Source organism: Ascaphus truei, chromosome 2, assembly GCF_040206685.1.
Source record: "Ascaphus truei isolate aAscTru1 chromosome 2, aAscTru1.hap1, whole genome shotgun sequence".
NCBI classification, from domain to species: domain Eukaryota; kingdom Metazoa; phylum Chordata; class Amphibia; order Anura; family Ascaphidae; genus Ascaphus; species Ascaphus truei.
The window spans coordinates 484,403,165-484,425,084 of record NC_134484.1 but is presented as its reverse complement, the minus strand read 5'-3'; the positions used below and the strand labels follow the sequence as shown (position 1 = coordinate 484,425,084).

The window sequence follows — 21,920 nt, the reverse complement described above, 5'->3', positions numbered from 1 at the left end:
CCCTCAGGGTGCTTCTGTCGTAAGACAGCGCCCAGTCCATTGAGGCTGGCATCCACATGCAGAACGTATGGTTGTTCTGAATCAGCATAGCGCCAGCACTGGTGCTTCGGTCAGGCTTTTCTTCAATTTCAGGATGGCCTGTTCACAATTGGCCGTCCACTTATCGCCAAACTGTTGACAGGCTGACGTGGCTTTCCTTCCTGTATCTTCGGGATATATCTGCAAAAGATTGTTATGGGGTTTAGCTTGACAAGAGTACCCTTCCACGAAGCGACGGTAATACCCACAGAAGCCCAGGAATGATCGCAGTTCCGTGACATTCTCGGGACGAGGCCAGTTCACTACCGCTTCTACTTTGGCCAGATCGGTAGCAATTCCTTGAGCAGACACAGTGTCCCACGTAAGTCACCGAGGTGTGGCAGAACCGACACTTGTCGAGGGACAATTTCAATCCTTCTTTTCCAAAACGGTCTATCACCATAAGCAGTCTCTCTTCGTGCTCCTCCAGGGTCTTTCCGAAGACAATGATGTCGTCCAGTTAGACTAGACACTCCCGAGGGTTCATGTCTCCAATCGTTTTCTCCATCAGTCGCTGGAAGGTAGCAGGGGCTCCGCAAATACCTTGGGGCATACGTGTAAATTGGTAGAAACCCAGGGGGCAGACGAAGACTGTTTTTCCTGGTACTCTGCACTCATATGAACCTGGTAGTACCCAGATCGTAAGTCGAGCACACTGAACCATTGGCTCCCAGTTAGAGCATTCAGGATCTCTTCAATGCGAGGAAGGTTGTATTGGTCGGGTACCGTACGATTATTCAGGGTTCTATAATCGACACACAGTCTTACAGATCCGTTCTTCTTCCTTACCACCACTATGGGTGAGGCGTAAGGACTCCAAGACTCCGTCAAGATCCCAGCGGTCTCCATCGCCTTCAGGGCGTTCCTTACATCGTCCACATCCCTGGGAGCGATGCGACGAGCGCGTTCACGGAACAGTGGCGTCACTCAACCTTATGGTGTATTGGGGAGTGCTGCGACTGCGGCCCACATCCATCTTACTTGTGGAAAACACCGTCCGTCGTTCATTCAGCTTGGCCGTCAGTCGACCCTTCCCCTCAGTTGGCAGCGTTGAGTCTCCGAAGTTGAAGTCCAGATCGACTAACTGCTCACCCACTGCAGCGGCATTCACCTGTGGCACTGTTTCCACAGGGCTGACCGGATATATGCTGACCAAACTTCGTCCTGCATCAATGTCCATCGGGAATGGGGAGATGTTCTGAACATATACGTAGGTTCGTAGAGGAATTTTGGTCGTCCACTCTCTCACTTCGGGTATTACCCTATACCCAGAATACACACTAGATGGCGCTCAATATCTTAAACACTAAACACAATGCAATAAAATCCTAATATGGATAAAACAAACACATTGTGGAAAAAAGTGCAAATAATAAGCACAAAAAGGAAAAAACACTCAAACCCTTAGACGGACTGTTTCAGGGTCCACACAAAACACAGGTAAAGAAAAACCAGGAGAGCGTTGATACCTTTAAAAAGAAAAAAAGGAAAACATAGTGCAAACTGTAGCAATATGTAAATCGGGCTCCCAAACAGGCACCATAGACTAAGGCAAATGCCAGACCAGAGTGCCACAAATAGGAACTGTATGGAGGAGGTATAATCTCAAGGAAGAGAGACACACGTGCAAAGTTCAAGTAAAAACACACAATTTATCCGAACATGATAAAAGCAGAGGCTTACAGAATCCCAGTGGGATAACAGCATTGACGTTGGTAATCGCAAGATCACATCACCGCATCTTTACTGCATCGAACCGCCACGGTACACCACAGCCTGGAGCCGAAACGTCACTTCCGGTTTCGCCGCTGGTTGGAAAATTACTTCACGGGATTCCAGGCAATCTCGCCCTCTCGATCGTAGGGTCACGCTCAACGCGTTTCGCCGTTCTAGATGACGGCTTCGTCAGGAGTAGCAATGACCTGTTATGAGTGTCTATTTATACCCATATACCTATCAATATCCTCTCCTCCTATAGGATAATTGATAAACATCCCCAGATAGCGGGCAAATCAACTAAATGCCTCCACACCCCGGGATATACACATGTTTGAACATTTATAACAATTTATTTATACAATCATAATAAAAAGGTTTAATAATTCGAAAAAATGTTAAAAAATAAAGATTCGGGGAGGCGCATGCGCGAAGGATCGGAGTATGGAGGCATAAAAGACTAGCTCCGTCCCGCGCGATCAAAAGCTAACGAATAACACTACCTCAAAATTAAATTCGGGTTTTCAAACTTATAACCGGAGCACTATTAACATCCCAGGATGGCTCCAAAGAAATCAGGAGGGCAAAAAAAACAAAAGCTGGCGGATGTAAGGACATATTTCGGAGGAGCAGCAGAAAGTGCCCCATCCAGAGAAATGGCCGACACAGACACTGAAATGGAAGGGGATGATGAGGACATAAGTGGTCAATCCCAACTCCCAGTCAGACGCTGTGACTTCGAGCGATTATATATGGATCTGAAAAAACTGCTTCAAGCAGATATTAAAGAGCTCAAACGTGAGCATACTAAACTGGGGACGCGCACTGACGACCTGGAAACCAAGGTGGATCTTACGATTAAAGCAGGGAGAAAAACAGATAAAAAAATGGCTGACTTACAACAACAGATAGACGACCTCAAAGAAAGGCAAGAAGACGCAGAAAACCGCGATAAAAGGAACAACGTTAGGATCCGCGGGGTCCCAGAAGAGATAGGAGACTGCGAGGCTTTTACTGAAAGATGGCTGTAGTCCCTCATGCCAGACAGCCCAAAAGAAAAACTCCTGATGGACCGATGTCACCGGGCCCTACGATCACGTCCGACACAGAACGAGCAGCCGAGAGATATCATTCTCCGGCTGCACTATTACTCCACCCGAGAAGCAATACTGCGGTTAACAAGAGGAATGCCGGTGGTAGAATTTGAGGCCAATAAATTACAAATTTTTCAAGATCTGTCTCCCCTTACCTTAGCGAGGCGTCGCTCCCTGTTCCCTGTAACCAAAGTGCTCCGGGAATCAAACACACGCTATCGCTGGTTGTTCCCGTTCGGACTTCAAGTCACGCAAAACGGGAGATCCCTTATGCTAAAAACCATCGGAGAGGGCCCAGGGTTTCTAAAAGCACTTGGCCTTCACAGCCCCCCGTTGGGAACGGCGGAGGAAGAACCAGCCCTGGAACCGGAGTGGTCCGGCGGACCATCCACACCAAAACCTAAGCGCACGAAATGATGCCCGTAATAAAACACAATTGTTTGTCACTTAAAACACGTTGTTTTGAGTTTTCTCAAGTTTAACGTTAAAAACCACATTGTGCCAAGTTGTGTACTGTCTAGAAGCAGACTTACACCCACACAGCGATCTCAGATCCCATGCGGAACATCTGCAACAAATCCCTGGAATAAAATCTAAGTCCTCTCGCTATATCCGCCCAAGAAAGAGCCAAGTTCTAGCGAAAGAACTTAAGAGACTCACTTTTTGGCGTCCGCCATGCGGGCAGGAGAAGATGGCCGTCCTGCTGGAGCTTCTTGCACCCCACCGTGAAGCGCAAGGTGAGGAAATGGCCGGCGCGCGGGAGCAACGAACAGCACATCCTACTCGAACCATCCAAGGATCCAAAATGGCCGCCGCCGGAAACCGGAAGCGGATACCACCAAACAGAGGAAGAGACACCCGCGCCATCTTGGAGGTGGCAGAGCTGCCCGGAACGACCACAAGCCGCGAAAGCCCACGCAGGCAGGAGAGGACACCTAAAGGACACAGACTCGTATACCATACGAGAGACAGGGTTCAGACAGGTCCCGAGCTGGGACACCGAACACGGCGCGGAGGCAGGGGGACACGGGCAATTACCAAAGGCAATAACACCATACAAACACTTACACAGATAATGATACAGGAGGGAGCGGAAAGAGAGGGCTCCCATTAGGTAGCAGATAGTCACCTCAGAGATGCCGCCCACAAAAGGCCCCGCAACACTGTTAATAAGAGGGATATAGAGAGAAGGGAGCAAAGGGAGGGACAAAGAAACAGCTAAGAGAAAAGTAAAAAGAACACTAAGGGGTTGCAAAATAAGCTGGAGGAGAGAAAAAGGCACAACACGAGTTACAGTTATAGGTTAAGCTCCAGAAATACACAAGACCCTATACATTAATACAGGTCTACGAGCAGGTGAATGTTACAGTTACTTATAGTTACACAAGAGTTAAAGTTATTGTCTAGATAGACCTTCAGAAGGTAGTTAGCAAAAGAGTGCGGGCTGGAGGGTATGAGGGAGCTCTATACCCCGAGGTAGGCATGTGCCTTGGACAAGATCTGGGATGGAGGGTCTCCCAGAATCCTGTCAAAGTCCTTTGGGGAGGGAATGCGGGTAAGGGCCCTAAGGGAATGGGGCCACACTCCCCGAAGGCGCTGGACTCTATATCAGGACTGGGGAGTCTTGATGGGGAGCCCATGTTGTTTAGATATGTTCATTTAAACAATGTTTTTTTTGTTATGTCATGTCTGTACCTACCCTCTCGTGTCTTACCCCCCTCCCCCCCCCCACCTCCCCTCCCAGCGACTGCGGTCACCAACGAAGCGGAAGACAAAGCCCTACCAGCCCGAAAAAGGAGAAGGACTTCGCAGCAGGAGCCCAGCCAGAGGTTAACAGCCACCGCAAAGCAGCCACCAGACGCTGATCCAAATGGGTAGAGAGATATGTTGCCTTTCCCATAATGTAAAGGGACTGAATAACCCAGCTAAACGTAAGTTAGCCTTTAAAGATTATAAGAGATACAGAGCTGACATCCTCTTCCTTCAAGAGACCCACTTCTCCAAAAAAAGCTACCCCAAATATATAGACAAAGAGTTTCCCACAATATATTTAGCCTCCGCCTCAATGAAAAAGAGAGGGGTGGCCATTGGATTCCACAAGAACCTACTGTTCGAGTTAGAAAAGAAAGTTATAGATTCGGAGGGCAGATACATTATCTTAATAGGTTCCATCCAAGGTCAAGTTATCACATTAGTCTCGCTGTACGCCCCATGCGAACAAGCAACAGAGTTTTTTGCTCTTTTTTTCAGGCGCTTACAGCGGGAAGCAAAGGGCCAAATCATATTAGCAGGAGATCTGAACAGGGCGTTAAACCCAAAGCTAGATAGATGTACGGCCCCTAACCAGTCCAATAAACGAGACATACTAACAATCTCCCGCGGACTTCGGGACTGTCAGCTAGTAGACATCTGGAGGGAGCAACATCCTCAGACCAAGGACTATACTTTTTACTCCCACCCCCATGACCGATATAGCCGGATAGATTACTTCCTTGTATCCAACAGACTGGTCCCAATGGTCTCCCACACGGGCATACACGACATTTCGTGGTCAGACCATGCACCTATAGAGCTGCGGTGCGAGCTACAGTTGCGAGATAGACCGGGAGCGAACTGGAGAATAAATGAACTACTGCTAAAAATCCCTAAATTTGACTTCGAAATTGCAGACAAAATCAGAGAATACTTTGAAGAGAACGAGGGAAGTGTATCCTCACCTGCCACTCTGTGGGAGGCCCATAAGGCTACCCTCCGCGGATCTCTCATGTGCCTAGCTGCTAGACGCAAGAGAGAACAAGAGAGTCAGATCAAGGAACTGAAGGGGAAATTGGCTTCCCTGACAGCAATACATAAGACCTCAAAAAACGAGGCAATCTTGACTCAGATCCAAGATACCAAAAAGCAACTAAATCTAAAACTGACATCTCAAGCTGAAAAAGACATGAGCTGGACGAAACGCCGATTCTTCGAGAAAGCGAACAAGCCAGACACGCTTCTAGCGACTAAGCTTCGCAATAAACAACCAAATTACCAAATACAATCAATTCGCACGCAGGGAGGGGAACTTACCTCCAACCCTACGCGAATCGTGGAAGAATTTAAGCAATACTACGAGTCGCTGTACGATGGGGGTAAGGTTATCCACAATCAAAAAACAAATAAAAATCTCCGAGAATTCCTGAAAGAGGCAAATTTGCCCAAATTGGGTAGAGTGGAAAGAGAGGCACTACAGGAAGACTTCTCTTTGGAAGAGTTGACGGATGTCGTAAAGTCTCTTAAGCCAGCCAAGGCGCCAGGTCCAGATGGTTACTCCAACCTCTATTACAAAAAATACATAAAACTTCTAGCCCCATACCTATTGAAACTCTTTAATTCGGTACTGCAGGGAGCTTCCTTCCCGGCGCAGATGCTCCAGGCGTCCATTTCACTGATCTATAAAGCTGGAAAGGACCCGGCAGACTGTAAGAGCTACCGGCCCATCTCTTTAATCAATACAGACATTAAAATTTTCTCAAAACTCATAGCTAATAGAGTGGGTATCGTCCTTCCCAAGCTGATACATCCAGATCAGGTGGGGTTCATTAGTGGCAGACAGGCGGCAGACAACACCAGACGAATAATTGACGTTATCGATCTTGCTCAAAAGCAAAATATTCCTTCGATGGTGCTCAGTCTGGACGCCGAAAAAGCGTTTGATCGGATTGATTGGCCTTACCTGAAAGAGACGCTGGGGGCGTTTGGCTTCGGAGGAAGCTTATTGGAGGCCATTATGGCACTGTACGAGGGGCCGGCAGCTAGGGTGAGGCACCAGGGATTCCCTTCAGAGCTTTTTCAGATTCATAGTGGCACGAGACAGGGATGCCCGTTGTCCCCCTTGCTGTTCGCCCTATGTATAGAACCCTTGGCGGCACATATTAGGAACAGCCCGGATGTCAAGGGCATAACTTTTAAAGAGCAATCACATAAGGTTGCCCTGTACGCAGATGATGTGATCCTGACATTATCGCAGCCTCTTACCTCTCTGCCCAATGTGTTCTCAATCCTGGGGAGATTCCATCAAATTTCAGGTTTCAAAATTAATCAGGCCAAATCAGAAGCTCTCAATCTCAATCTGCCTAAATCAACCGAAAAACTAATTGGACTCAATTTCAATTTTAAATGGCAGCCCTCTACGATTAAATATTTAGGGGTTAACCTCACCAAAGATTATAAAACCTTATATAAGGCAAATTACCCACAGTTGTTTAAGACACTAAAGGAGGACCTACGGCGATGGGCAGAATATAGCATCTCGTGGATAGGCAGGATACAAAGTGTAAAAATGAATCTTCTCCCACGAGTGCTATATCTCTTTCAGACCCTCCCGATTCCCCTGCCAAGAGAAGAGATCCTCTCTTTACAGTCCGCGATAACAAAAGGCCCAGAATTAAACAAGATATCTTGAGGAGGCCGACCTCAAGAGGGGGGCTGGGCGTGCCATGCTTGTTTGCTTACTACGAAGCAGCTCAATTAACGCAGATTCTGCAGTGGCACACAGACCCGACCCTTAGGAGATGGGTGGCACTGGAGAGGGAGTGCTGCGCCCCGGTGGATCTGAGGAACCTGATATGGCTACCCAAGAGTAGCCATATACGGATGTCAACACCACTGCAGGCCATGAGAAATTCCCTGAAATTATGGGGGGCCACTAAATTTCGATGTTCTCTTACATCACAGCAGTCATTGATGACCCCCATATGGGGCAACCCAGATTTCGCTCCAGGCCTAGACAGCGCTCAGTTCACAAAGTGGATCCTAGCAGGCTATCTCCGATTCTACGATCTAGGCAGCAAGGGTGTAATTAAATCCTTCGCTCATGTAAAAGAGGAAAAAAACATTCCGAATACTGAATTATTTAGATACTTACAGATCAGGGCCTTCTATACCAAGACCCCAATTCGGCCACGGAGAACAAATTTTGAGCAGTTGTGTGCCAGACAAACGGACACACGGGGACTAACCTCTCGAATGTACAGGGAAGTGATTTGTCCGGAGACAGCTGACGCACCTAGACTTAATTATATGAGGCAATGGGAAGCTGACTTAGGGGACACACTAGAAGACGACGACTGGGATAGGATCCTACAGGCAGCAGCGAAGAGCTCTATCTGTACCACGCTAAAGGAGAACGCCTATAAGGTCCTCATGCGTTGGTACTATACCCCAACAAAACTCTCGAAATTTGTCAAAGGCTACTCCCCGCTCTGCCCCAAACAGTGCGGGGAGAGAGCAGACATGCTCCACATGCTGTGGTCGTGCGCAAAAGTGGCCCCGATTTGGGAGGAAGTACAGGAGTGGCTACAACGGCTATTGGAGATCGAGGTCCCCTTGGACCCGTGGCTGTTTTTGTTAGGCCGGCGGGTTCAGGGGTTCTCGAACGCAACACACAGACTAGTTGCGCACTTTGCCACTGTCACCAGATGCGAGATCGCAGCACTGTGGAAGCAACCACAGATTCCAATTATACCCAAAATCAGAAATCGAATTTGGTTCGTCTGCCGGATGGAACAGTTGACAAGTCTGGTCAACGACACCGGCACAAATTTTCTAAAAGTTTGGTCACCTTGGCTGACACAGACAGACATCCCGGGGGTTGATCTTACCAACATATTGCAATGATATTTAGCAAAGGCGTTCTCCGGTAGCGAAATGGATCCTAGACATTAGGCCCTGGGGTAAGCGACGTAAAAAGGAAGATTTAGCTAAAGGATATCCCAAACTAGTAGAGGAAAGTAGACATACAGCCACATAAAGAGTTGCGGTCCAGTGTCGCTCACCACCCCCCCATTCCCTTCCTCCCCCCCCCCTTTTTTTCCTATCCCTGGTTCCTTTGTCCGTCCGGTATGTCATGTCATGTTTTGTATGTTGATTGGAGGAGAAGTACGGAAACAAGGTGACGCATTGTAAGCCAATGGATTGTGTTAACATGTCTGTATTGTCTCACCTAATAAAATGAAAGTTATAAAAAAAAAAAAAAAAGATTCTACCTTTATATTAATAAGGAACGAATCATAAGATAGAAAATATTTAAAAAAATTGATCTATCACATACATCGCTTACTATAGTCCTAATTTTATCAACTTTTCATAATGGACAGCGATAGATGAATCTTAAAAATATAAGACAAAGAGAATTTGATTAAGAGACAACATATTATCAAATTTCCATATACATACACACAAAGTAAGGCATATTTTTAAAAGGGGTCTTGACCATATTTATGACATATCAGACATAGATCGGATCACAACGATGAACTCAAGTAAAAATATTCCAAAAAATAGGTGAAAATATAATCCCATAAAAATCATATATAAATTATTAAATTAATATATAATGAAAATGAAAAAATACTAAAGAAAAACACCTAACTCAAAATCCACATTCAGGCCTTGCGGCACTAAGGTTTTGAGAGAAAAGATCCAAAAGCTCTCTCTTTTTTTCAGTGCGACATTTCTGTCCCCACCTCTCCAGTGGGGCAGTACATGTTCCAGCACTGTAAACCTCAGTCCTGAAGTGTCACACTGGTGTATTGTAATAAAATGATTGGATAAAAAGTGCGTTGTGACACCTCTCCTCACATTACCAATGTGTTCCAGAATACGTGTTTTTACTGGCCTAGTGGTCTGGCCTACATATTGAAGCCCACATGGCTGACCGGATATATGCTGCCCAAACTTCGTCCTGCATCAATGTCCATCGGGAATGGGGAGATGTTCTGAACATATACTGTACGTAGGTTCGTAGTGGAATTTTGGTCGTCCACTCTCTCACTTCGGGTATTACGCTATACCCACTCTGAACCTCTTCCTCAGGAGTACTCTCCAGAGAGAAAAGATGATCGGTCTCATCTCGATTGGGATAACAGCACCAGACGGCTATGCGTTGCACTCCCCCTGGTAAAATGGTCGTCAGTCCGCGTTGACGATTGTAGAGGTCCCCGTGACGCTCTAAGGCATATACTAGGTTGCACTCTTCCCGAAGTACAGGGTCAAGGAGTGGATTAGCCATAGGTAATTCGTTGGTCTCTTTCAGGTATGCTCTGATTACGGCTCGCACTATATCAGTATTCGTTCCCAAGATGACCGGGTACTGACATTGTCCTTGAGGCTTCGGACATACCATTGCCTCCACATGCATGGGATGTTTCTTGCCAGTGTTCAGTTTGAGTATCTCCAGTTGAACTCTCACAATCCCATCGATGGGGTAATCTTTGTTACTTAACCCCCTCACCTTCATATGTTCCGCCGACCGCAGGGGACAGTGTTTGAGGTGTTGGTCATAGAATTGGCAGTATATTATGGTCACTTGGGATCCGCTGTCCAGTAGAGCAGAGGCATAGACTCCTTCTACTACCACACGCACGATGGCAGAGGGGCCTACCTGACTGTCAGTAAGAGCTTCGGGAGGTGCCGGGGTGGCCTCGGACGTGTTGGCTTCGGTGGTCTGTACCCGGCAGATCATGGACCGAGCCGAGCTTCCTTTACTTGGAGTTTTTTTTCCTTGGTTAACTCCGTCAGGGCACTCTCTGGAGAAATGGCCCTTCTGTCCACAGCCATAGCAGATGATATCCTTGGGATAAAGTTGTCTCGAGTAAGTGGGTGAAGATCTCCCTGAAGTTTGGCCTTTCAGTGAGGGCGACTTGGGTGGCTCCTCTTCGACAGGTTTCTTGACCCAGCGAGCGGAGACTCCCGGATGTCACTCGCAAGTGGATCTTTGACCTTGGTGCCCGTATGCAGCTTAGTATAGGCTTCATGCCCCTTGACGATCCCCAAAATGTCCATGAATGTAGGGGGAGGCCCTTCCATTAGTGAGCACCTAATCATGATCACGATGTGATGCGTGGGAATGGCCCCTCGGAGGAACTGATTGCGCCGGTATTCGTCCATATCTGAGGCTGGAATGAGGCTGCAATTTCCACAGTACCAGTTCAATTCGTTGAAGGAAATCTGACAGGTCTTCTTTTTCTTTCTGTCTGAGGCTGTAATATTTGAACCACAGCTCACTTTCCTCTTCCTCTTTGCCATAAATCTGCACTAACAACGCTACCATCTGATGAGCAGAGAGATCAGGGTCTTGGTCGCGCTTCGCACAGACCATGGTGGCTGCCGGAGGCTCTCTAGGATTCTCTGACGTCTTGCCGCTTCAGAGCAGGGCCATTCATCGATCACCTTGAGGGTGTGTTCCTTCCAAGACTCAATGCTTTCTTCGCCTCCGGGCACGGGGACCGTTCCTGAAAACGCCTTCAGCTTCCTGTAATTCTGAGCCTGGGCAGACGTAGTTATACGTTCCCCAAGCTGCGGGAATGTCACTCCCAGCATGGAGCCGCCACTTTCGGAGGGACCTACGATCCCCGCTCCCTGACAGGGGTTGGTGTGAAGCTGCTCATTAATCTGTTAGGGACCGGTGATGTTGGGTGGCTACTGGCCCAGCTGGTGGCCCCTTGCTTAGCATCAGAAGAGAAAGTCACTCGGGGTAGGGATACGTCTGATCTCATTGGGCGTACTGGCGGCCATATCTTTGCCTTCCCAACCCGTGTGTCTGGTAGGGGAAGTTACGTAACTGGAAACGGTTCAAGGGTAAATGAGAGGGCACCCTTGCGGTGAAGTCTCTGGTAGATACACTACTTGTGGGCGTCTATCAGGGGGTAGAGCTTGTTCGGTGGCCAGCAGTAGGGTGTTCTCTTGCTGGTCAATGTTGTAGTGCTTACTGATGAGGCGGGCTCCCGCCAGACCAGGTAATGTCCTTACTGCGCTGCAGACAGTAAACATGGGTAAATCGGCAGGTACCCCTTCTACGGCGACTACGTGTCGCAGGACCTCTCCTAGTCTTTTGGCCCAGTCGGCCACTTGTTGCGGCGTGAGCGCAGGCATGCTGACAGAATACTACATGAACTACTGAGTAGGGCACCCTAGGGCTGCTCTCGACAGCGCCTCCAAATGTAATGGGTATTCCCTGTGAATACAGACACTACTACTGCTGTATGGCTCTCAGGAGCCTAAGCCTCCGCTCGGGGAGCCTGGGGAACATACATATAACAATCTCGTGGTGCAACGCCTCCACCTGGGAGGGATCCCAACGGAGTGGGAGGAGGCCCTCACAGGAAACAATCACGGTAAGCATACGGTTGTAAAACAGGACTGACTTTACTACATATATGCGCATAACATACCAATCAAATAACATTCAATGTTAGCACTGCAGTAGGATATAACGTAATCCCCCACACCGTGTCCACAGTATAACCCCACCTTGTCCCGTGGTCAGCGCTGCCACTATGTGCGAGTAATCGTGTGTGCACGTGCGTAACGTTACCTGCCCAGGGTCTTCGCAAAGGATTCGACGACCTTTCTGGCGATGTCCGGTTCCTCCGGGGAGATGATCGGTCAGGGCGGTCCACCCTGGGTACAGTTCCGCTCTCTGCGGAGCAGGCTTGATCCCAAGCCTCTGGATGGGAAGCACAGCGTCTGCTGTGTCCCTAACTAGCACTTAATAGTAAGGGGCAGGATCCCTAATCTGGGGCCTGTCCCTGAAGCAACACAAGCTACTAGGTGGCTCAGGGCTAACTGGGGCCAAGGGGGCAGCTGGCCTAGTGCAGTGAGTCACTGACCCCTGCACCCTCACCTCCTTCCCCTAGCCTGTCCTGGCACTGACTAGCGTGGGCTCAGCGTGCCAAATGTATCCAATCTCCTCTGCAGGGAGATCCTACAGCCCTATTGGCTACCTGGCATCACCTGCACCTGTGCACCCTGGGGGCTGTATTCTTCTTCGGAGCTATTCTCCCATTGGCCGCCTCGCGCGCACTTCCTTTGCGCATGCGCCAACCTCCGTAATGGCCACCGGCTGCTGGGACCCATTGCGCAACCACAACGAAGATGGCGACGCCTCTCGCAGGAGCCGCTGAGAGTACGCAACAGTGCGCCCTTGCGCACACAGCTCCCGGAACCCGACGGACACGCTCCGATCAGCCCCCACTCCTGCGGCCATCCAACGGGTCCGCTACTTTGCTCGGCGGCACCCGCGATCACCACAGGTGAGGGGGGGGCACAGGCAGGGGGTACCTGGCTACTTACTGTATCTGCTTTTTATTCATACTATGGAACTGTACAGTATGTTACTATGTTACACTATGAGGACTTTACTGGTCTTTTGGCTGCTAATCTCCGACTCTCGTTATACTTTTCTAGATGGTTATGTTGTGACACAATCCTGAGCCATTAAAGTTTTGCAGTGTTTGAAAGAAGTTCCTGTTTGCGAATGGACCATATGTGTTTTTTGGTGCCCGTGTCTTCTCCGACTCCTTTGGGGTTAATGATTTAGGTTTGAAACCGCTGATACTAAATACTAAATGCTGTATATTTGTCAAAAAAAACCTAATCATTCCAATTCTGTTTTATATACAGGCACATTCTAAAACCCAACACATATAGATTAAGTAACCTCCGGACAGCACCTCCAGAGCGGCACTGCCCACTGCCAGCACCTCCAGAGCAGCGCTGCCCACTGCCTGCACCTCCAGAGCAGCCCTGCCCACTGCCAGCACCTCCAGAGCAGCACTGCCCACTGCCAGCACCTCCAGAGCAGCACTGCCCACTGCCAGCACCTCCAGAGCAGCACTGTCCACTGCCAGCACCTCCAGAGCAGCACTGCCCACTGCCAGCACCTCCAGAGCAGCACTGCCCACTGCCAGCACCTCCAGAGCAGCACTGACCACTGCCAGCACCTCCAGAGCAGCACTGACCACTGCCAGCACCTCCAGAGCAGCACTGCCCACTGCTAACCTCCAGAGCAGCACTGCCCACTGCCAGCATGGATCCACACTTGTTAAGTGAGTAGAGAAGATATTTTGGTGTCTTTGAAATCTGCAAGGGGGGAATATCTGATTATTTGCAGTTATGCGAGTCAAACACCGAAACTAATCTTGTTTTCTTATAGAACCACCAGCAGGTAAGAAGATAATATATCTTCACCTGTTATTTTCTGCCAGAAGGGCTAGTAATACATTTCTTTACAAGAGGTATTATATTATACCAATATCAGAGGAGGTGAAATCACAAGAATCGCCCCCCCAGCTTTACATGATGGATTTTCCTTGTTGCCAGGGTTCCCAGTGGTTGTACCGGAGGAGTTAGAGATGAAGTCAGAGAAAGAAGAGACAGACACAGAGGAACATCTAACCCCAATAAAGGAAGAAATAGATGCATTTCCTGTTTGTGGTAAGTACCCTTACATCCTCACTTGTCTTTATTCAGTATAGGAAACTCCAACAGGAAGCAAAACGGAGCACAGCCGTGAAACAGACGAGGGTAACAAGGGTGGTGACTAAAAAGTTTTATTGAACAGACATGTGCAGCTGATCCATGTCTGTTCAATAAAACTTCAGCTGCACATGTCTGTTCAATAAAACTTTTTAGTCACCACCCTTGTTACCCTCGTCTGCTTCACGGCTGTGCTCCGTTTTGCTTCCTGTTGGAGGAGTTTCTTGTATTTTCCTACCGGACAGCACGTCGGGTAGCTGCTGCTTCTGGATGACGTCACCGCCAGTCATGTCACCGCCCTACGCGACGCTGCAGTTGCGGGAGGGTTGGCGGTGCAACACTGAAGGTCTGGAGGATCGAGTCACGGCAAACACATCCACTGAATCGTGAGTGTATGCAACACGTTGGTGCCCAGAGCTGGGCAAGTTGCTGAGAGATCGTATACATGCATTTATGACATTCTTATGCCGTCACATATTCTGTGAAATTGAGTTTATAAACACAGCAGCTACTATGCTGTTTCTGATGCACCTGATAGGATAACTCTGTTTACCTGAATATACTTCTTTATTCAGTATGTTTAAAAATGGACTGAAATGTGTACCATATTTTGGGAAATAATATTAAAGCGTGCATACAATAATAAGATACCTGTTCTAATGAAAATAATGATTTGTCTGAGGTTATATTGAGGATATTATTGTTATTGAGGTTTGAACATTGGTAGCTCCAAAATGTTTTCAGCACTTGGGGGTAAAAACTTCTTCAGCACTCAAAGGGTTATTAACAAAGTAAAATCAATCCCTTCACCCCTCCCCCATAGGGATCAGTATAGAGTATTTCTGTATACTGATATCACAAGAAGCGCCCCCACTCCCAGCTTTACATGATGGATTTCCCTTTTCTTGTTGCCAGGTTTCCCTGGGGATGTACCGGAGAGGTTAGAGATTAAGTCAGAGAAAGAAGAGACCGACACTGAGGAACATCTGACCCCAATAAAGAGTGAAACTGTTCCATTTCCTGTCTCTGGTGAGTACCTTTTCCCCTTTGTCTGCACAAAGGGATGTTATCTTGTCACCTCCAGAGCAGCACTGCCCACTGCCAGCACCTCCAGAGCAGCACTGCCCACTGCCAGCCCCTCCAGAGCAGCACTGCCCACTGCCAGCACCTCCAGAGCAGCACTGCCCACTGCCAGCACCTCCAGAGCAGCACTGCCCACTGCCAGCATGGATCCACACTTATTAAAGCTGCAGTTCAGTCTTTTTTTTTTTTTTTTTTTTTTTTTACATTTATTTTTTTACTTCAATAGTTTTATGTGTGCAATCTCTAATTACCTAAAGAACTGTTTAGCTGCAGCTCAATTCGTTCTCCATGTATTGATAGGTCGAAATTTGGTGACATATTAAAAGCTGGCATTTGTTTATAATCTGCTTGACTGGCAGTGGAAGCTCATGAATATTCATGAGCATTCCTGCACTGACATGCTAGAGGGAGGGCAGGGCTCACAAAGGGGTGTGCCAGAGCTTGTGACAGGACATGAAGGGGCAGTGCCTTAGCAAATGGCTGTTAAATTAGAATACAAGAAAATTGGTCTTTCAAAGTTGTTTTTTTAAAAACAGAAAATGCTAAAAGTATTTTTTCTTACTACAGAACTGATTTATTAAAAAAAACAAACATGCAGGATATTGACTGAACTGCAGCTTTAAGTGATTACAGGAGATATTTTGGTGTCTTTGAAATCTGCAAGGGGGGAATATCTGATTATTTGCAGTTATGCGAGTCAAACACACAAAACGAATCTTGTTTTCTTATAGAACCACCAGCAGGTAAGAAGATAATATATCTTCACCTCTGTTATTTTCTGCCAGAAGGGCTAGTAATACATTTCTTTACAAGAGGTATTATATTATACCAATATCAGAGGAGGTGATATCACATGAAGCGCCCCCACTCCCAGCTTTACATGATGGATTTCCCTTTTCTTATTGCCACGTTTCCCAGTGGTTGTACTGGAGAGTTTAGAGATTAAGTCAGAGAAAGAAGAGTCGGACACAGAGGAACATCTGACCCCAATAAAGGAAGAAATAGATGCATTTCCTGTTTGGGGTAAGTACCCTTACATCCTCACTTGTCTTTATTCAGTATGTTTAAAAATGGACTGAAATGTGTACCATATTTTGGGAAATAATATTAAAGCGTGCATACAATTATAAGATACCTGTTCTAATGAAAATAATAATTTGTCTAAGGTTATATTGGGAATATTATTGTTATTGAGGTTTGAACATTGGTAGCTCCAAAATGTTTTCAGCACTTGGGGGTAAAAACTTCTTCAGCACTCAAAGGGTTATTAATAAAGTAAAATCAATCACTTCACCCCTCCCCCATAGGGATAAGTATAAAGTATTTCTGTATACTGATATCACAAGAAGCGCCCCCACTCCCAGCTTTACATGATGGATTTCCCTTTTCTTACTGCCACGTTTCCCAGTGGATGTACCGGAGAGGTTGGAGATTAAGTCAGAGAAAGAAGAACCGAACCCTGAGGAACATCTGACCCCAATAAAGAGTGAAACTGTTCCATTTCCTGTGTCTGGTGAGTACCTTTTCCCCTTTGTCTGCACAAAGGGGTGTTATCTTGTTACAAGGCGCATGGTCACATTTAGCGAATATTCATGGTTAATTGCCTCTCATAGGAAGTCCCCAGGCCTGCTGGGTGTTCTGGGACAAGCCACATGCAGCAGAGTTAGAAGTGTAATATGGCTCTCAAACACGTATAAAGGTTGGAAATGCAGAGTTATGGGTATCTGACCATCAATAGATGCGATAAAACACATTTGGGAAAATAAATTCACGGGACCCTTCCCTAACTAACCTGGTTCCCCAGCTTAAACAAGACCCTCTCATTTAGGGTAATTAGATACGCAATAATAGCCACAGTCTTTAGACATAGCTTAGCTGATAGATGGGGGACAGCGTCCTAAGAGTCCAGACAATTCTTCCGGACAGTGAAAGTCATAATGAGGGCTTCCTCCCCAAACTGCATACAGGGGAACAGCGTGCCTCCAGACTCTAGGAGAGAAAACGAAGCAGCAAACGTAGCTGCCATAAATACCTGTTCCTTAATTAGGATAGCAGGTGAGGGAGAACTAGATGATTAAACTGACGAGTTTTCATCCCTCTGTAGGCAGCCTGTAGGACGACAGTTTGGCGCGTTTACGCCGATAATTTTCTCTTTCCCTCCTTCCTTGGATAAGAGCTTTGCAGGGCTTCTGAATAATTTGAATGCTTTTTCCCCTTTTCAATACGTTTAGTTCACTTGTGAGAGAATCCTTTTCCTTGCGTACATCTCGTAAATCTGCTCTCAGAGCCTCCATCTCTTCCTGGCGCTGGCTCTGTGCGCATGACCGCATCCCTTATTACGTTGAGGAACTCTGCCTTCATTACGTCTCGGGCCTCTACAAATCCCGTTGCTAGGGTCCCAATCAGCTTGCCTTTCCCAGGTTTCTTTCTCCTGGTCATCCTGACTGTTGGAAATGGAGCAGCGTCTCTGCTCTTGCTTCAATTTCTGGACCTTCTCGTGCTCTCTCTCATAATGCTCTGCGGGGGGACACTGGGTACTCAGACGCTCATTTCTGAAAGGACACCACTTTGTGTGGTCAGATACATGACACATTAAGCACATTTTTTCCTCTTTTTTTGCACTTTCATGTGTATTCTTCACCCTGACCTCTGGAGGTGCTATTGCGTCAATACTTTTCACACTTTTCCCTGTGTATGTTGTATGCAGAACTGGTAGTCATACACAGTAAGACAGACTTTACTCACAGAGAATGTACTTTAGTTCGGTTGGGCGGCCATTTGAAACTCCCGCATTTGTTTGCAAACCCACAGACTTTTTAGTGTCGACCCACATTCTCCACCATAAGTGACAAAATGCCACCCTTGCGTAGCGCTGACGTCTGTCTGGGCTCTTACCGACACAGTCTTCTAGGGTTTATTTAGAAAACACAAGAATAAGAGGTAGCAGTATTGTGCGTAACTCAGACTTCTGCCTGTTTTTATTTTGTCCCAGTAGGGGCCTGCAGATTCAATAGATACATGTTGGAGGCGCTCAGCCATTAACCTTCAACAGTTTACTCATATCAGTGTCTTAACTCTATGCCCAGGACATACTTGAAAACGATAGTTAACTCTCAATGCATTACTTCCTGGTAAAATGTTTTATAAATAAATAAGTGACACTAAACATTTCAAACACCGTCACTTTAAGAAACAAAAGAAACCATAAAAGTAACACCTATCCTTTTTTAGGGATCTAACTATACAGTAGTATCAGCCTCTCTAACGATTGCTGGGCAAACTAACCTGTTTCCCCAGCTTAAACAATACCCTCTCATTTAGGGTCACTAGAAACACAATAATATCCAGTCTTTAGACATAGCTTAACTGATAGATGGGAACAGCGTCCCAAGAGTCCAGGCAATTCTTCTGGACAGTGAAAGTGATGATGGGGGCGTCCTTCCCAAACTTTAATGTAATTAGAGCAGGTGAGGGAGAACTAGACTCATTGTAAACTGTGGCCTGGAGTTTCCATCCACCAGCCTGAGTAAATGTGAAGCTGTAGGATGGATCCTTTTGCATTATTCCTGCACTTTCTGACCTAAATCAGGCAGAAAGCTGCCTAATATCCTGGGACTAAGTCACAGTATTTATCACATTTTTCACTTTATTAAGTTAAGATTATTTAGCACATTTATTGTCATCTCCACATCCTTGGAGCGCCTTTTTCGTTTTCTATCACATGACCATCAGCAGGTAAGAAGATAATATATCTTCAACTGTCATTTTCTGCCAGAAGGGCTAGTAATACATTTCTTTACAAGAGGTAAATATATATATATTATAGGTGAAATCACAAGAAGCGCCGCCACTCCCAGCTTTACATGATGGATTTTCCTTTTCTTGTTGCCAGGTTTCCCAGTGGTTGTCCTGAAGATTAAAGAGTAAGGCGGCCCATTGTGGCTAGCATTGAATCTTTGGGACATGGTTTGTCACGATATGTTGATGGTTTGTTACAACCGATAGTTAAAAAAGTACCATTTCACAATTTGGAAACAATTAGGCATACTTAGACTTCGAGATCTAGAGGGGAGAAAAGACATTAAACCATTTGAACAAATTAGAGCTGATAAGAACCTCCCCCTCACAGAAATTTTCAGATACCTCCAACTGCGAGCATTTTATAATAATATTACCCCGAGACCCCCACTAACCATGTTTGAAAAGCTCTGTCTAGTTGAGACTGATACTAGTGGACTTATATCGCAGCTGTACAGAGAAGTGATCGGTTTGGGGGGGAAAGTTGATCAAAAACTGAAATACATGGACCAATGGGAGAAAGATCTAGGGGAAACTCTAGATAAGGCGGAATGGGCCAAGATAGTAACGGCATCTGCCAAGAGTTCTTTCTGTACGACATTAAGGGAGAACGCATATAAAGTGTTAATGCGCTGGTATCACACTCCCTTGAAATTATCTAAATTTGTACCAGGGTACTCCCCATTGTGCCCCAGACAGTGCAAAGCAACTGCTGACCTGTTACATATGCTGTGGTCTTGCCCGCAGCTTAGACCGCTATGGCGAGAGATTAGAGATTGGCTTCAGAGGATTCTAGGCCTCAAAATCCCCTTAGACCCGTGGCGGTTCCTCCTGAATCGTCCGACACGGGGTTTGAACAAAGCAAGTAATGGATTGGTTGCATATTTCGCAACAGCAACGCGGTGTGAGATCGCAGCACTATGTAAACAACCCGAAATTCCATCAATTCCCAAGATTCGGAACAGAATTTGGTTTGTGTGCCAGCTGGAAAAATTAATGAGTTTAGTTAATGACACTGGCGAAATTTTCCTAAAAACCTGGACACCTTGGTTGGCCCAGATGGACATCCCGGGAGTGGAGAGGGATACTATATTGCTTTGATATGTGCAGATGCGTTCTCCCCTGATAGCGGGCTGATGCGGCACCCCGGGCGGTAATTGGGACTCATGATACCCTCTGTGAATAGCTAAAAAGGAGAGGAAGGGCCCCCTCACCTGGTGCGACGGACCAGCAAGGAGCAAGGTTACGGAGACATTAGGAACCAAGAACATCGCATTTGGCTCGACCCGGCAGAAGCTGGACCCGTGCCACACCCCTTCCCCACTCCCCCCCCATTCCCTCCCTTCGTGTCTTCCCCCTTATTTTTCTTTTTCCTTTTTGGTTGTTTGTTTATCCCCCCTCCATGCTCCATGAATACTGCTGCGACACACTTTATTCTAACAAATCACCGGTTTGTCACCGGCTTGTTCCTGGAATGCGATGCTGTTCACTCGGAGCATGCCGCGTTCCTTTTGCTTTCCCAGCCACGGGTCATGTTCGGCTGACGCGCGATTGATGTGTTAATTGATAATGGTTCAGGATTTAATAGGCTGCAATGCTTGGCGTGTCCGCCAGATGGCAGAAATTCATGAATTGTAATGCAGTATATATATATATATATATATATATATATATATATATATATATATTTATATATATATATATATATATATATATATATATATTTATATATATATATATATATATATATTTATATATATATATATATATATATATATATATTTATATATATATATATATATATATATATATATATATATATATATATATATATATACTGTATAACAACAACCCCTATAACCCCTAACATACACATACAGTACTGTATATGCACATCAATGATACTATAGGCCGGCAGGGGCGAGATGTTTGCAGCAGAGAGAGATCCGCTGCTCTCTCTGCGCAAACATCGGCACATTAAAAATTATTTAAAATACATTTTTTTTCATAGTGTAGATGTGCAGGGGGTCTCCGGAGCTGAACCGCATTGGTTTCAGGTCCGGGAACCCCGGGCTTCCCGAGATACAGGCCCCTTTATGAGGTGCCGGTATCCCTCTGCATTTAAAGGTCCCGATCATGTGACCGCGGAATGTAAAAGCAGAGGGATACCGGCACCCCATAAAGGGGCCTGTATCTCAGGAAGCAGGGGGATCCCGGACCTAAAACCAAAGCGGGTCAGCTCCGGAGACCCTCTGCACATCTACAGTATGAATAAAACACATATATAAATAAACACTCATTCCTTACCTTTGCGGCTATGTGCTATGATAACGAAGCAGCATGAATGTATTTTTAATAATATTGTACAGTGAGCAGGGGGTTCCCTGAGCCACAAATCACAACTCATTTTTTTCGCCGGAAGAAGAGATCAGTGTATCTCGAAAGCTCGCACAAATAAAAGCATTTCGTTAGCCACAGAACGGTATCATCTATTTATTTTTTTATTTTATATATATATATATATATATATATATATATATATATATATATATATATATATATATATATACAGTGTGTATGTGTGTATATATATATATATATATATATATATATATATATATATATATACCGTGTTCGACAAACCTATACATTTGCTCGCCCCGGGCGAGTGGATTTAACCCCCGGGCGAGTAAATATTGGCCCAAGCAGCACACGTGTGGTACTAGGTGGCGAGTAGATTTTTTTGGTGATTTGTCGACCACTGTATATATATATATATATATATATATATATACAACCCCTGTAACCCCTAACATAATACACTTACTGTATATGCACATCAATGATACTATG

General features: G+C 46.1%; 2 protein-coding genes across 4 annotated transcripts in view; both read left to right on the top strand.

The window, feature by feature from the left end:
- Positions 1 to 21,920, top strand: part of LOC142488051 (uncharacterized) — a 311,597-nt gene that overhangs the window by 220,883 nt on the left and 68,794 nt on the right. The window lies entirely within an intron of this gene.
- Positions 4,738 to 21,920, top strand: part of LOC142488050 (uncharacterized) — a 28,227-nt gene continuing 11,044 nt past the window's right edge. Inside the window, exons 1-6 of the mRNA XM_075588408.1 lie at positions 4,738 to 4,819; positions 13,332 to 13,756; positions 14,031 to 14,144; positions 15,102 to 15,215; positions 16,188 to 16,292; positions 16,678 to 16,782. Of these exons, the coding sequence (XP_075444523.1) occupies positions 13,738 to 13,756; positions 14,031 to 14,144; positions 15,102 to 15,215; positions 16,188 to 16,292; positions 16,678 to 16,782 (457 nt within the window). The 5' untranslated portion in view covers positions 4,738 to 4,819; positions 13,332 to 13,737. The remainder of the gene's footprint in view (positions 4,820 to 13,331; positions 13,757 to 14,030; positions 14,145 to 15,101; positions 15,216 to 16,187; positions 16,293 to 16,677; positions 16,783 to 21,920) is intronic.